This window comes from Sinohyriopsis cumingii, chromosome 5 (genome assembly GCF_028554795.1).
Source record: "Sinohyriopsis cumingii isolate HCF-2022 chromosome 5, ASM2855479v2, whole genome shotgun sequence".
In the NCBI taxonomy this organism is placed as follows: domain Eukaryota; kingdom Metazoa; phylum Mollusca; class Bivalvia; order Unionida; family Unionidae; genus Sinohyriopsis; species Sinohyriopsis cumingii.
In genome coordinates this window covers 88,279,041-88,294,672 of record NC_142965.1, presented here as the reverse complement: position 1 = coordinate 88,294,672, position 15,632 = coordinate 88,279,041, and the positions used below count along the sequence as shown (strand labels likewise).

Genomic DNA, 15,632 nt, shown 5'->3' with positions numbered 1-15,632 from the left:
TGCTTTGTAGATCTTTTTGTCGTGAAAAAGATTTTACATTATGGTCTTCAGGTACTACCCGATTCTATCATCAACAAGAAGTATTGTTTAGGCCCAAAAATATTGAAAACTCATCTCACATCACTTTTTACCAGCTTATGTATAGAGAAAATATGGAAAAGAAAATAAGCATACCATCAGTAATAGTGGTAAGATAATGACCTTTCGTTTTACATTCAACAATTTGCAACGGTTCTTTCGTTTTCGTCTGTTTCTTTGTCAATGTTTTAATGTATGTGCTCCATTTGTTTGACATATGTTTTAATGTATGTGCTCTATTTGTTTGACATATGTTTAAATTTGTTTGACATATGTTTAAATGTATGTGCTCTATTTGTTTGACATGTTTAAATGTATGTGCTCTATATGTTTGACATATGTTTTAATGTATGTGCTCTATTTGTTTGACATATGTTTTAATGTATGTGCTCTATTTGTTTGACATATGTTTAAACGTCCTAAATTATATTCCCTATTTTCATCTCCTAAAATGTGGCAGCACGCTCAAAAACTAGGCATGGCAAATAATATTTGTACTCGAAATGGGGTATCTCCACTTTCAGTTCTTTTCTGTTAATAATCCAGTAAAGTTTTTGTTGTTTTACTAGCTTGTTTGTTTGTTCATTTGCATTCACTGTTTACATCATGCTCTATTTCATCAGTAGGTTATAAAAACTACTGGAAGCCTGAAGGTTTATCATTTGCTGGCATCCATTTTTTCTACTTTTGTCCATTCGAACGACTTGGGTAAGACATATTCACCGTTATTTTCGAGTCCAGAGTGAGACTTATAATTCTTATTTAGACTACCCTCAGTTAAACTTTGTAGTGGTCATTCGTCTACTACATGATGAAAACAACATATTTCCATTAATTTTAATGAGCGTTAACTAATTGATTGTTTATCATCTCTGTTAAAATTGTGTTTTACAGCTTCTTTGTTCTCTTCAACTAAAGTTGCCGATATTTGTTGAGGAGATTCGAATATCTCATCAGACAAATAATCAACAAAATAATCTTCACCTATGCCATATATAATTTGTTCTTTCTAAATGTCGCCATCAAAAGCACGCTTTTCAAATCTCTGATCCAAATCATTCACCCCCATTTTCCACTTTAAGAAGCAATCTTAAAAAAATGGATTTCACCGAAGATAAAAGTAAGAGTAGCTCTATTTCACAACAAATAAAGAAAAAAAAAACTAACCATTTGTACAGCAAATGGAACAGGTAAATGGATATCTGGAAATAAGTTTTCACTGATATAATGTACAAAAACTGGACATAAAATACAGCATGAGACAGTTGAGATATTTATCAAAGATCAGCTAAATATGTTGGCATCCAAACGATAACATATCCGATGGGTAAATTTATTGGCATCGATGAACTGAATGAACTGCTTGCAGCATTAAAAGGTGATTACACGACATACAATTATATAAGATACATTGTTGGCCTTTTATCATTGAAGTTGGCATTAGCTCCACGTGCAATGATCGATACCTAGGTATCATACTGTCAGAACCATTGTAACCGTCAGAAGAGGGAAGTGACAGTTATGGCAAAAATGTTTACTGGACGCCTTACTATTCGTGCAATGTTCCTTTATTTTAGATGGTATTTTATCATTTTAGATCTGCTGTCACTTCTTTTCATAAGTCTACTCGTTCACTAGCTAAACCATGGTGATTGTTTTCTGCATGATAGGTGTTGCCTTTGCACGTTAAAGAATTACCGGATGCTACAGAATTAATAATTCCTCTGTCTTGTAGCGTGCTTTGTGCAACTTTAACAATGTTTGTAATAAGGTTTATGTCGACAGTTCATAAGAAAGAGCTAATATATAACAAAATGTTAAAACTCAAATAGAAATCAGCCTCTGACTAATGATAATTGGGTGAATTATGCAATATCTCAAAAAGGAACTCGATAATGAAGAATTTAATTGCATAGGCATTATGATCCATAGTCGTAAAAATGCATTTATGAAGAACATTTGGCAACACCGAAAGTCAAGATTTTGATGAGTTAAACAATATCTTTGTAAGAGGAGGGTGGGTAATTTAAAGGGAAAAAAGACATTTAGAGCAGCAAACAGGAAATGTGTAATAGCTGAAACAAAGAGTGGGCGGTAGGATAGAGCGAAGCATATTAAAAGTAGATGAAGCTTGAAATTCAAAACTTTACTTCTCGCTTGTATACATTTATCCTCCAAAATAGAAAGATATAGTAAGATCATCGTATTCCTTGCTGTCGATTTTGACAAAAAGAACTGTTACCTTCACTACAATGATTAAAAATCAACTTTTGTAATTCCTGATATTTTCTATATCTTTGAAATGCCCATGAGCAAAGTCAGAATAGAATGACTATTAATAATGACAAAAAAGAAAACTTTTACTCGGTGCTTGAAACACAGCTGCAGTGGATTTGCCACTCAGCGGAATAATTATTTAGTACGAGAAGCAACCTACAACTCTGAACTGTTAAAATTCATAAGCCAAATATCAATACCTTCCGCCATCTTTTAAATAGAAATGCGTGGAAATAGTCATCTACTAGTCCAATTATACAGCCACTCACGATTCCTGCGATAGAAATCATGGTATATCGAGTGAACTTTAAAAATGATCTAACCTGTATAAAAATGTTTCCCCACAATATAAATTATCTGCATTTTGTCACGCATTGTCCTATAGGATCTAAGGATAAAACGTTCCCTCTGTATTTGATAGTATTTGTTGCTCACTTTTTGTATCTCGCAACAATAAAGTCTATGTATCTTAATATACTGATTACACCGGATGTGACTGCTACGCGCGAATGCCTATATCAGCAATTTTTTAACATTTTGTTTTCATGATGTGTATTTGGAAGAAAGGGATATAGGGTCGGTGAGGGTGGGCAATGCGACGTACATATGCATCAGCACAATTCTAATACAGATCACAGATAAAAGTATTGTTCTTAACTTTATATCTGTCTTAAATGCGGGGGCTTGGCCATACTGAATCCTGAAATTGTTGTTGGTACCTACTAGATGTCATTAATTGTTTCATCAGTGATAGTTATACTAACCCTACGCCTCTTACATTAATTTTTAGGTAGTAATGAAGCTGGCGTATATTGCATTCCTAGTGGTTAGTATGGTCTTCACAAGAACAAGTTGTGGAACAAATTGCTCGGAGACAGACAACTCATGCGAATTCTACCTTGAAATAGACCACCATCTGACCATGATGAGGGACAAGGATCTCGTGTTTCCTTACAATGGGCATATCTACAAATATGATGTCATAAATACTTCCAGTGCAATCCCGGTTGACATTAATGAGGTCATAACAGCAGACGGTTGGGAGCAGCCTCGATTAGTAACTGTATTCAATAATACTATGCCAGGGCCTCCAATCAAAGTCTATGTGGGCCAACAAGTAATTGTGCATGTCAAAAATAAACTCAAGAGTGAATCTGTAACCATTCATTGGCATGGTCTACATCAGAGAGGGACACCGTGGATGGATGGGGTTCCATTCGTGACACAGTGCCCAATACTCCCCGGTCAAACATTTACCTACACTTTTATTGCCGAACCAAAAGGAACATTTTGGTACCATTCGCACATGGCCAGTCAACTCACCATGGGTGCATTCGGAGCTTTTATTATTCATGACAAAGGAGAGAACAATCCCATGCCAGAGCACATAATGACTCTACAGGACTGGAACCATGACTGGGACACAGACATCGATTATATGAAAATGCTATACGGAGTATTTGAGCAAAGAAAAAGAGTAAATTCTTCTACGTCCATCGATGGAACTTCTTTCAGTATGTTTATGATGCAGTCAGGTTTAATTAACGGACGGGGTCGTTACTATGACGCCAGTACTAGCAAAAATAACGGAGCACCCTTAGAGGTGTTTGAGGTACAACAAGGACAAGCTTACAGGTTTAGAGTAATAGGCGCAGGAGCCCTGTACCCGTTCCGAATATCGATTGATGAACACAACTTAACCATCATTGCGTCTGATGGATTTGAATTAGAGAATGTGGAGGTTGAATCTTTCATTATTTTTCCTGGCGAGAGATTCGATTTCATTTTACGTGCAGACAAACCGGTATCAAATTACTGGATCCGCGCTATAACTCTTGAGGCTGGAAAAAATCATACAGCGGAAGCCATACTGCAGTATAATGGAGCTCCCATCAAAGATCCAAGTACATCTAAACGATCATGTACACAGAATGATCCGTGCATTGTTTTAAATTGTCCATTCTTATATTTCCCAGCGTCAGACCACACCAACTGCATTACATTTGACCAGCTGAGAGCCAAAGATAATACAGATCCCGCTCCCAACATTGAACCTGGAAAGTTTAAAGAATTCTTCCTGAACTTTGCTTTTCCAGGAACAACATGGACTCCTGCATCGATAAATGGTCTTGCATTTGAACAACCGTCTGTGTCAGCAATGACTCAGCCTCAGGAGCTGTACTCTTCTTGTGACAGGCCTGACTGCGGTGAGGAAAAGGTTTGCAGGTGTACACATTCCATAAGTGTTGACTACGGTGACATTGTACAAATGGTTCTGTTAAATATGGGTAGGGGAAAAGGCTGGTCGCATCCTATACATTTGCATGGACACTCATTTTATGTTGTAAAAATGGGTTATGGGCGATACAACGTAACTACAGCTAGATTTATGGAAGACGAGTTAAATATAGATTGCAGAGGAAATCAAAACCGCAGTTTGAGCTTCTGCAATAATGCCACATGGGCAAACAAAACATGGCTGGGAGGAAATGTACCTGGACTTGAATTGAAGCGGCCACCACGGAAGGACACAATAATCGTACCGACTGGAGCTTACGTGGTGATACGGCTAAAGGCTGACAATCCGGGGCTCTGGAATTATCACTGTCATGTAGATCTTCATAATGTAGATGGTATGCAGATGCTAGTCAATGAGTCCTTCAGTAATGTTCCTAAACCTCCATTGGGGTTTCCTAAGTGCTGGAACTACCCGTCTGACTACCGTTCCAAGACGGATAAGACTACCACTGATGACTGCTCCTTGAGTAAGCATAATCTTCATGAATGTCTAATGAAAATGACAAAATAATTTTATTATTTCTACCCAAGGCATTTTCTTCGTCTACCGTCATTTTTTCATCCGTTATGGAAAGCATCCCACTGACTTAAAATAAAATTATTTCTGCAAGAAATATAGTAAAATTATATATAATACTCTACGTCATTTTATTCCTGATTCTTGTATTTATTGAGGTAGCGAATCTTTTTTTTTTTACTAAAACTAATATAGTCAATGTTTCGGTTACAAATGAACAAATGTTTGAAAGTTTCTACGACATGGCGTACCCATCTTTGAAGTTTCCTTTTTATTTAATAATAAAATCATTGCAAATCTTTAATTATACGCTATATTGACATATCTCTAAATTTCTAATTTCAAAATCTCACTGAGGCTGTTCTTGTCATCTTTGACTATGTCAACACTAATGCAAGTCAATTATTGTAGAATTCATAGAATTATACCTGTCTTCAAAATAAGTTGAATATTGTATCTACTGGTATCTTATTTTTCAGACAGCGCCACTATCGTACTTGGAGTATTATCCGCATTGGCGGTCCTTATAATAGTTGATATTTGAGTCTGTTATTGTCAGAGGAAATCCACCTACAAGTGTTTCGCCTAGCACCCAAGAATCCTGCCTTTAGCCAAACTGGAACATATTCGACGCAGTTACAACTTTATTTCCTTTGTTATTTCATTCAACATTGCATCAATGTCTTTGTTTAAGTAAGTGTGACGTATTGTCCTGTATCTATCTGTAAAGTGTGAAATAACTCTGCATGTATATTTTCGAAACAAATATTAAATGGGTCAACTACTATCACACTTACACAACTAAAAATAACCTGGGTTTTTTTTTACCTTTCTGCCATGGAATACGGTCCTTAACAAGAAAAACTAGAATAAAACCAGTGTCTATCCAGCATCTTTTGTTTGAAATGACAATTTTAGCACTTTTAACCAAAACACGACAAAAATTTAAAGGCGCGATAATCACTACGAAAGCCAGATAAAATATTAGACTGCATTTATTCTACAAAACAAAGCCCTTCCATGCATTTCATATCGATGGCTCTTAGACATTTACATTACTCTGCAATCTTGTCTCTTCTTCCCAGGCTGATAGTATTGGAAATTGTCAGTGGTTATCTACAAAGCTACACGACTGTCAATGCAGGTTTAAGAAAGTTTATTCAGGAAAGTTTGGCAAACAATGCAGTTTTAATGTCTCCTGACATGCAATGAATACCTGATAATTCTGACATATGGGCCACATCTGGCTAGATTCCTGTTTCCGGTAGATGACAATATTTGGTTTACTTGGATTTTGTCCTTTATTTTATCTTAAAATTATCAAATTGTATTATCAAGAATCCTCGACAAATGAATATATGAAATTATTGTAAACCTCTATAACAATTTTTTTTTACAAGCTAATCGAATTTTTGGACCGCCTATTCCAATGAGTTAACTCGAATATTTTGATTGCCTGAATGTCAGTGGTGACGTCATAGTCAAATTCTCCATAACGGTATGGCATGGCGCGTTGAGAGAAATATGTATACATTTAAAGTGTTAACATTTTAATAGTATATAGGTAGAAGAACATTCCATATAAGTCTTAACATCTGGTTACTCTGATTTTATTCAGAGTATGTCGAATATCGAAATACATTTCTTTTCGAGTTCGAGTTCAAACTTAAGAATATTAGTGACTGCGGGTCCTTGATTTTCGACCATTGAAAACAAAAAGGCAAAAACGATACACATATTTCCATCAAATATTAGTTTCTTGCTACTTTACCGGGTTGTACAGAATCTTGTGACTGGCTTGTACCCCATACCCTGAGTCGATCATCATAGTTCATGCACCACGGTAAACTTTCATTATTACATCATAAAACTTATATAATATTGACCAAATACCATACATGAATCTCTTAGATGGCGGTGTTTAATATGTAGACGATTGTATAGAATTACGTGTTGGCTGCAGCAGTTACCTCCCTTGGGCTGAAAAACAAAAGGTCTTCACGAAAGACTAAGGAAACAGCAGCTTAATTAAATTCTAGTCTTCTTTTGACGTGGAGATTATCTCCGCTGATAAAAATCACACATTAAGTTATGTAAACATAATTAAAATCACTTTTACTAAACTGATCACAAATTAGGTTGTAAGTCATTTTGCTATACCCTGTTGAGTTGTCAGTCACCCAGTATGAAGTATACAAGGTTCTTCTAAGGTTACATGATCTAGTTAGTCATGGCCTTGATGGAGTTCTCAACCCCACCCTTAACTAACTTTTTAAGGAAATGCTGGACTTTTTATCTGGATCATACTGATAAAATGTTGTTGTTGTTGTTTTGTTTTGGTTTGTTTTTTTCGGGGTGGGGTGGGGGTGGGATGGACTGAATTAAATAATAAGACCATGATTTGCCTATTGTCATGCAATACAAAAATTGATTCTTAAGCGATGTAAAGGCAACATTTTTCTGTCTGGAGTTTTCGGGGTTTATTTCAGTTTTCCATCTCTCACAAGCCTTTACAACCTTCAACACATTTAGAGTAAATTGCCTGTTTGAAATGTGTTTGTTTCCTGCAAAACCTAAATAAATGCTTTGTCAAATTGTATTGTAAAAAAAAAAAAACAATTTTCTTTACATTGTACGGTCGGTATACGCGTACGTTTAGCTTAACGACGGAGAGGATAGGTGTATATTCCAAGTAGGTTTTTTCTGGAAAGTTTTCCACGAGTGGAGAAGTATATATTTGGTTGAATAGAAGTTAATGAACAAATGTATGTGTCACCGAGACAACTTTCTTCGTGTAAGCTCATGAATAGATTTTAGCCGGAATAAGACATAGACTTCAATGAGAAAACAAACAAAATAGACACTCTCTATAATTCCTGTTGAGATATGCCATGTGGTAATATACTGGGTGCAATAAATTTGTGCTGAAAATTAAACGTTTTACTTATTAAGATAAATATCAAAATATTAAAATAATTTCCAAACAAAATTAATTTTAAAATATTTCTAATTTATATTGAGAATAGTATGTATTTTAATTTTTTTAATTCTTATAAAAATTGATTTCTTCAGTTTTTAATCACAATATATCATTACTTTTACTTCATCATTTCCATGAAAAAGTAAATGACTAGTGATAATTGTATGCGAAGATCAGTAATACTTGAAAATGTTATTGCACCTAACGCCATGAATAATATTAACTTAAAAATGTTACAGCAAGCTTGTCGTAAAACCATGCATCTGCTTAACTTAGCACGTGTTTTCGTGTGCATTGCTATGTTTTAATGACTGGGAATCCAACCAAAATCGGTCTGTAAACATTTCCGTCAAGCAGTTTATTAATGTCGTTATAAATCAGATTTAGTGTATCGTGAATATAATTTCAGTATATTAAATGTTTGTATATCAAGTGATCCATCGAAGCCAAATGTGTGCATTTCTTCTTAAATTGAATAATTTCATATTTTTAACAGAATCTTAATCCAAGAAAGAAAATCAGATCAATATTCGAGAAATGGCGCGTTGAAAAATAAGTTCTGTCTTTCAAGAATTAACTCAGTATACAAACGTGATAACTCTGTGCTATTTTGTCACTCATTACTTAGTCATTTAGGCAAGTTTAAACATGTCTTCTTATCAGATAGTCAACAAAGAGGTCGACATTTCATTATGACATAACCACGCCATTTAGACCTTACCTCTTTACATCAAGAAACATCGAGACTACACGATCCATATCGACGTAATAGTTGTGAAACATGGATGTATTTCGTAGACAGCCTCTGTAATGTTGTAGCTATAACATTTTTCTATTTGTAAAGTTTATAAGATAATATGGATTAAAATGGTTTATTTTAATTAATTATAGAAGTGTCAGTCAATTCGTCCTCACAAATACTTACACAAACTTAGGGGTAGAACAATTCACTTTAGCAATTAAACGTTGTAAATATCGACGACAGTAAGAAAAACAAGTAATCAAGGTAGTTAGGATATAAATTACGCATTTAATTGCGGCATATATATATATATATATATATATATATATATATATATATATATATAGTATGTACGCTGTATTAATGATATACCACGAGATGTATAAATTTTTCATTAAAAAGAAACGAGGTTAGCCGAGTTTCCTTTTAATGAAAAAATTATACAACGAGTGGTATATCATTGATACAGTGTACATACTGTACATATATTTTATTTATATACAAATACATATATTTGCCTTTTGAACTGAGTTAAGGTTTATACTACAGACAGCTGTGTATTGAACGAGTGTATGAACTCCTCACATCCCCGAGTGTGTCCACTGCAAAATGTAGTTCTATGCCTTTTGTGGCTATTCACAATCACAAGAGGTAATTAAAATATTTTAATATATTTACAGTTGATCTAAGTCATTATTCTGCTTTAGTAACAGTACCACCAACTATAAACTCTCTCTCTCTCTCTCTCTCTCTCTCTCTCTCTCTCTCATCCTTTGGTCGGTTTGACTTAACTTTTAGCATCATTCATAAGTTCAGAGATATCGTGGGATGACAAACGAAAATCCTCTACGTTCGTCATTTCCTAGAGTTTAGCCCGTATCTTGTTATGATGGTCCAGACAGAGAGGGGGGAGAGGCCTTTGGACATTTTCATATTTAATTAATAATAATCGATTTTTAGGACATTATAGTATGTTTAAGAAACAACAACAAAAACAAAACATTAAGTACATCACAGCTTGTGTATCACGTAACCAAGGAATTTACTGTATAATGTTGACATAGCTTGCAACTTCGTATCATTGATAAACACTGTAGATAAGTCCCAAGGACAGTGCATACGTATCGTTACGACGAAACATATCCTTGTAGGTTACTTGGTGTAATTTCTATTTCAAGGTTTTAATTCAGCCCAAATTCCTTTTCTCTCTCAGTCCACATTTATGCGTAGTTTGTCCGTTATGCATGAGAGGGAACAGAAATCAGAAAGGATTGTGATGAAAATGTGTACCATATTAAATTCATTTAGAAAACGAGGATTATTAATACCTTTTATCGTTATTTTCATACGCTACTAATGATTAATATGTGCAAATTCATCATTGATCTAGAATCAACTGTACACGGTCGCTAGAATGTTTATATATACGTATTATTGCGCCATGGGCGGATCACGATTTGATACACCAATAGTATTGCCATATCAAATTGCTTTATACCAACCCTTTAAATGCCATCTTATTTTTAATGTATGTGGCATATATATATATATATATATATATATATATATATATATATATATATATATATATATATATATATATATATATTTATTTATTTATTTATTTATTTACTTATTTATTCTTGGACCAAAAATTAACTTTTAATTATAATGATTTCAGACAAGGATATCTTGGATTATTGTGATTCATCAAATGACTGTTGACACATCTTCCCGTCAATGACCATCACAGTCACATCAACACCTTCAGAGCTGAAGCTTTTATGGAACATCACTGGAATATAATTATAAAATTATTAATTAGGACTGGTCATAGAACGTCTTGACTATTAGGGATTTAATTCATAATGCTATAAATTTTCACCTTGGGAAATAAACTATTTGTTGAATTTTACAAAGCTTGTTGGTTTTCGCTATTGTGTGTTACTTAGTTGAAAACCATCGAGTCGTAACATAAGTGATTTTTGGTTGGTTTAGAACTAGAGAAGACTGGATGGAAAAATAATATATCAACGATATACAGAGGATCTCTCATAGGTAACTAAAATCAAGTGACTGGATTACTATTTCGTACGTATCGTAAAATCTACCACGAAGCAAACATTGTCAGAAAAGTTGCTATGATTTTCATAGCTCTTTTTTACATAGCTATTTTTTAACTTTAAAGCAAGATCTAGTTTTTGAAATTCATTTTTCCCAGCTTTTATATATATATTGTCATTTATTTGGGCCGATATGGCCCGTGGTACAGACAAATATTAATACTCGTCCTAACAAGTTTTATTTCTCCATACCACATAACCACTTTAGAGGCCTAAAACCCGTCAATTAAAGCTCCTTGTCGTGTGATAGGCCATGCCTTCTATTTTACCCATCCCAGAAGCCGACCCCGCCATCCCTGCTGTAATCTTCGTCCCGGCCGACTCAACTATTTCTTTTGTGCTAAAATTTCTCTTTGATCCCGACGGAGACTCTTTGAGCTCGACAAAACTCGCCTTTTAAGGTTCTTTTGGACGAATACTCATCCCTTTCACAGTATGCAATCTGCGCTGAACCAAACTTCCGTTGCACATAAACAGTTTAGATTGTAGTACCTAGAAATCGAGGGAAACGATGATTTAATCTGCACTGTTCGTTCACTGTTATTTAATCTACACTATTTTTTCACTGTTTGCTTGGTGTATGGCATGGATGATAATTGTGGGAATTAAAGAATGAAAAAGTCTTGACAAAAATGAAGTGGCGAAATAGGGACTCGGGCGAGGCAAAAATTCTGAGTAGTAATTTTTGGCAGAACTTATATTCGGTTTCATACTCAGAGTTATTTGGAGTTATATCCCTTGCTTTAAATCACTTTGCTTTACGGATCGTTTATGACATATCCCTGTCAAGATATCATTGAGGTGCAGGAAAATACACTAGATTGTGTGTCTATGGAATTAGCTGTACCATTCGACAAATATTGTACACTGTTTGAAAAATTGCCACATAAATTCTATATCTTCCATAACAGATTTTTAAACAATACTATCAAGATAGACTTTTAACTTTACGTTTAAGTTTGCACTGAAAAGCCAAGACAGTGATGGCTTGCCGCTTAACCACATACATACATACATACATGTTGTTGTTGTTGTTCTATGGTTTAACGCCATTTTTCAGCACAAGATAGGCTATACATGGCGGCCAGTATAACTGATGGAGGAAGAACCCCGGAAAACCCAGGAAAGAACCACCGACCCACGAGAAGCTACTGGCATTCTTTTCCACGTACCCACGCTAGCCGAGCCTTGGACTCGAACATACATACATACATACATACATACATACGTATGTACGTACGTACGTACGTACACACACACATCCATACATACATATATACATACATGCATGCATGCATGCATGCATACATACATACATACATACATACATACATACATACATACATACATACATACATACATACATAACACTTTGTACAAAGAGATCTCAATATCCGATAATATTCACATGTTTAGGCACCAAAATAGGAAATAGAAAATATATTTTTTTTAAATCTGCTATTGTCATACGATCCATATCAGGTAATGACGTACTTACTCATCACACGAGTTTTATTCTCTGTGCTAAAAATCTGCTTATGCGCAAGCGGTGCGAAAAACGAAATAAGCGTTTAAGGCAACTTAAATACAAATTTCTGAAATGTATATCATACAATTTTATTAAAGTCCAAAATGTGATAAAAAAATAAATATAAAAGAGAGAAAATAGCAGCCAACAGAAAAAAACAAACAACATATATGTACAGACTTAGATTTGTTACACTTGTGACATACCGGTTCATTTGTAACACAGCTGTCTGATTAGCGCATGATTATCATTGCCGATTAGATAAGTAGGGTCAATAACATCCGCTAATCTCATTGTTATGAACATTTTCTGATTTGATAACTCATCGCCCTTTAGAGAAAGGACTGAAAATCAACGCGCACATCTCGAACCATGGTTTACAACAGCAGTCAAGACACAACAGGTACAATTTCTTCAGGTAGCCACAGTTGAGTGCCAGACCTTTGTACAAGGGCGTGTAGAACCAGACATGACAAAGGGCAGTGCTGGCGAAGATACATCCCCACTGAGCCCCCATGCACACCCCGCACAGAAGAGTTACTAAACGATAATAGCAATCTCGCCAGAAGATGTAGGAGATGACGGACAGTTTCCAAACGCAATCAATGCTGTGGGCGCCATCAGGTTCGGCCAAGACATCTTCTTGTCTACACTACAAGAAAAAGCAGACATAAATGAGAAAAGTATTTTGATGAGAATACATAATCTATGTCAAGTTACCGGTATGGGAGACCTACATTTTTCAATAAGTCCATAGATAGATTCTCATATATGTTGAAATGTTCATTTGCCTTCGACCACCACTTCCTGTTTACACTGGGAAAAATAAAAAGCCATCACCCTTAAGGTCTCACTGGATAGTTTCGTATTTTGACACCTCCACAATTTTTAAGATAGAATGCATGAACCTAATTATGATAAGACTAGCATTTATAAGTTCACACATAAGGTTAAATCTGTTATGTGGTTTAGATTTACTTTGAGTTAGACTTGAAAATGGGTTGGCTTGTTTGGTGACTGCCTGTCTCAGTTTGACTAGCACTGGAGATCAAATGAGTAACTATGCTAATTTGTTATAGTACTAGTGAACTTTATTCATACATAAAGCACACACTGATTCTTTGAGCTGCCTTGTCACCGGAAAATATTCAGAACAGCTCTTTGCTGTTAAAAATGAATGTAAAAAAGAGGGAACGATGGGTTGGTGGCAGTGTTGGTTCAGTATAAAAGCCACCAGTTGTATAAGGAATTAACCTGATTGCTGCAGTCAAAATCTCACATGCATGCTTTCAACAAAAATCATTAGCTTGTTTTTATTTGTATCTTCAGTGTAAAAATATGCTCATGTTTCTGCAATAGGTTATTGTCGGATGAAAATTCATCAGATAAACTGTCCAGTGAGACCTTAATACACACGACATATAGTCGTAATGGAGTCTTGAAGGTGTATATAAGGAGAGAACTGAGCAGTGGGATTCATTCCTATTTTGGAGTCATTCTTATTTCTTGTGTTCCTGTTGTAACCTCAAGTCTGCAGATGTGTTTTATGTTGTCGTTATGTTGAGAGGGAAATCATTTGTTTGAACTGTTCCGAGGAAAAAGAAAATGCTTATTGGACTATAATATATTTCTGCAACTATTGTGAATTATTCAAAGGACTTCCTGACAACGCCATTTCAACAACGTCACCATTCTTGGCAGACCAGTATATTTCCGGTTCTAAAGCATATACGGAACTTTTCAATCCTTTGGACTTTTAATAGAAGATTTTCAAGATCATTTTGGATTCACTTCATAATACTGTAAGTTCCTCTCACATTTTCATTTATAACGTTGATAACTAAATTGTGTAAGTTTTACAAAACTTAATGGTTTTGCTTATTTATGTTACTTAGCTTGTGACCATAAAGTCGTAATACAAAGGCAATACACTGTGCACGTTTCGTGTGAACGAAATTATTCCTGCATACCATGCATGCATGAAGAATGCGCTGCAATATCTATTTCTCGACTAGGTTAGAAACATTCTGAAATACTAAGCTGCAAGGTAGTTCTAGCTGATTAATATATGCTCGGGCTCAAATATGCTGCTGTAATGAAAATGTATTAGATTATAGCTATAATTATCACTATTTCTAAATTAGGACTTTATTCGTTGTAATTTCGCAAGAAATGAAGAATCCCTACATATTGGACAATACATTGTATCATTGATGCCCTATCATGTCATGACGAAACCATTCTCAGTTCGCATGCAATTGTTCATACGATTTGCCAGGTCATCGGATCTAACTTGTATTAGAATTCATAAAATCTGTCAGTGTACAACTAAACTTTTCTTTAACATTTGTCTATATTGCATGAGAAAGTTAGATAAAAGTTGACAATATAGCTGAAATGAAAATGTACTACCAACAATAAAAAAAAAAAAACAAAATAAATAAATAAATAAATACTTGAATGTTTTGGGAGATTTTCATTAGAAAAGAACAAAAATGCTCTCTCAGCAGGATATTATAGATGATGTAGACATTGAGAGAAAGTCTCAAAATAGTTTTGATGTTGCTCAAGACATGTTAGATAATGAAAATGAGGACAACACCAATTCAAGGCCGGATTTAAACTTATCAGAGATGGATGATATGGGGAAACCGAAGGGAAATCTGAGAAACATTGAAAATGTCACTGATGCTGATACCAAAGATGATACCAATGATGATGCTCTATTTGTCTCACAGACATCGCAAGCAGAACAAGATTCAGATGTAGACGAAATTAATGAAGGCATATACATGCAAATCAAAACCAAATTTGGAACTCTTAATAGAAGTGCCTTCAAAAAAAGATTGAAATCAACACTTGATGTCAAAGGTCTCAGGGATTCTAGGCAAGCTCTCTTTGATCTAGCAAAAAGGAAGAGATATGATTGTCCTGATGGTCGATTAGTAGAACGTTTACCTCGAACAAATAGTGCTCCTGTGGAGGATAAGTTATCGGAAGATATTTATATTATATTCCATTTCATTGAAGGAGAAAATAATTACAGTGACATGAAAGCATGTATATCTAAATGGGCATTGAAACATAAT

At 34.8% G+C, this 15,632-nt stretch overlaps 1 protein-coding gene across 1 annotated transcript; it reads left to right on the top strand.

Annotated features, from left to right (window-relative positions):
• The first annotated feature begins 765 nt into the window (after window positions 1-765).
• LOC149799699 (multicopper oxidase 3-like) lies at window positions 766-9,031 on the top strand. The gene is made up of 3 exons (XM_089959055.1): window positions 766-786; window positions 3,146-5,120; window positions 5,650-9,031. Exons 2-3 carry the CDS (start codon window positions 3,152-3,154, stop codon window positions 5,712-5,714), a joined length of 2,034 nt encoding a protein of 677 aa, XP_089815181.1. The 5' UTR covers window positions 766-786; window positions 3,146-3,151; the 3' UTR covers window positions 5,715-9,031.
• The last annotated feature ends 6,601 nt before the right edge of the window (window positions 9,032-15,632 follow it).

Excerpts from the sequence above, each read along its gene's own strand:
- LOC149799699 (XM_089959055.1), top strand. The coding sequence starts at position 3,152 with ATGAAGCTGGCGTATATTGCATTCCTAGTGGTTAGTATGGTCTTCACA. Across the intron at positions 5,121-5,649 it reads CACTGATGACTGCTCCTTGA|ACAGCGCCACTATCGTACTT; the intron begins GTAAGCATAATC and ends CTTATTTTTCAG.